Genomic DNA, 1,249 nt, shown 5'->3' on the forward strand with positions numbered 1-1,249 from the left:
ATAATTGAAAGAATACCTACAGTAATTGGTAGATTTTAGGATTCATAGAACACTTGAACTACTTGAGAAATGCTTCGTAGTAGAAAGAAAATTTAAACAAGTTCTCAAAGCTATGAAAGGAGAATGAGACTGGATATTGGCCCACTTCAGAGTTGTTGGAAAATGCATAAAGATGACTATTGATTAATGTAAAGCTCGAAATTCTCTCTCTCTCTCTCTCTCTCTCTCTTAAAGACCATAAAACTAAATAAACTTATGACTAAACATAAGACTATGCCTTTCTGTGGGAGGCAGCAGTCCCTAGGAGTGCCTCTGAACTGAGAAAAGGTCTCTGCTCTTCTGTACCCACTGAAGACCAACATTTCGACTTGGGATATCCTATTGCTTTTAAATTTAGTTGAAACTGCAACATCACAGACTTGGTCTGCCTAGGGGTGGGTGTAACCTCAGTGTCCCAGCTCCTCTCTTAACACATTCTAGAGAAAGAGCCCATGCTGAAGAGAAGCTACAAACCTCCCCTGACACCAGCATGAGCACCAGATTCCTCTATTATGTGACCTGCTATCTCCTGGGGACAGGTTGGACATAGACTTTGAGAATAACGGTCCTGCTTTTGCTGGAGCCTAGCTCCAAGCTTTTTTATGTGTTTTTAATACCAGACTAACTCTCAGGATTTGTGTACTAGTTTCTTTTTTATCTTTTCCCATAGTCCCCTTGGATGCTGGAGTCACCCAGACCCCGTTACATCTAATCACAAGGACTGGACATAATACGAGTCTGAGATGCAAGCAGAATTTGGGTCACAATACTCTGTACTGGTATCGACAGGACTCCAAGATGGGACTTCGGGTACTGTTTTCCTTCAATAATAAAAACCTTATTGATAATACTACTATTTCTAATCGCTTCAAGCCAAACTCTACAGACAATTCTCTCTTGTATCTTGATATTGAATCCTTACAACCAGAGGACACAGCCACATATCTCTGTGCCAGCTCTGTAGGCACAGCATTATAAAGCCACTTGCTCTCTGTGCACAAACCTCCCCAGTCCCCAGCACAGGAAGTAGAGGAGGAAAGATGGGACATGAAATGGTGGTCTAGGAGATGAGGAGAGCACCAACTTAGGTCTGGCCTCATTTCCTGGAAGAACGTTAGTGGAGCTGGGTATGAGTGGCCATCTTCTTAATCTCTAGAACTCAATGTTGTCAACTTGCCCAGTGGTGGTCAGGTTCTGGGAAAAGTAGTTA

At 42.4% G+C, this 1,249-nt stretch overlaps 1 gene segment (V, D, J or C); it reads left to right on the forward strand.

The window, feature by feature from the left end:
- Nucleotides 1-450: 450 nt before the first annotated feature.
- LOC114027742 lies at nt 451-1,011 on the forward strand. The segment is given in 3 exon segments: nt 451-578; nt 710-849; nt 968-1,011. Coding segments are annotated over 3 exon segments (225 nt in total).
- Nucleotides 1,012-1,249: the final 238 nt, after the last annotated feature.

This window comes from Vombatus ursinus, unplaced genomic scaffold (genome assembly GCF_900497805.2).
Source record: "Vombatus ursinus unplaced genomic scaffold, bare-nosed wombat genome assembly UNPS02004792.1, whole genome shotgun sequence".
In the NCBI taxonomy this organism is placed as follows: Eukaryota; Metazoa; Chordata; class Mammalia; order Diprotodontia; family Vombatidae; genus Vombatus; species Vombatus ursinus.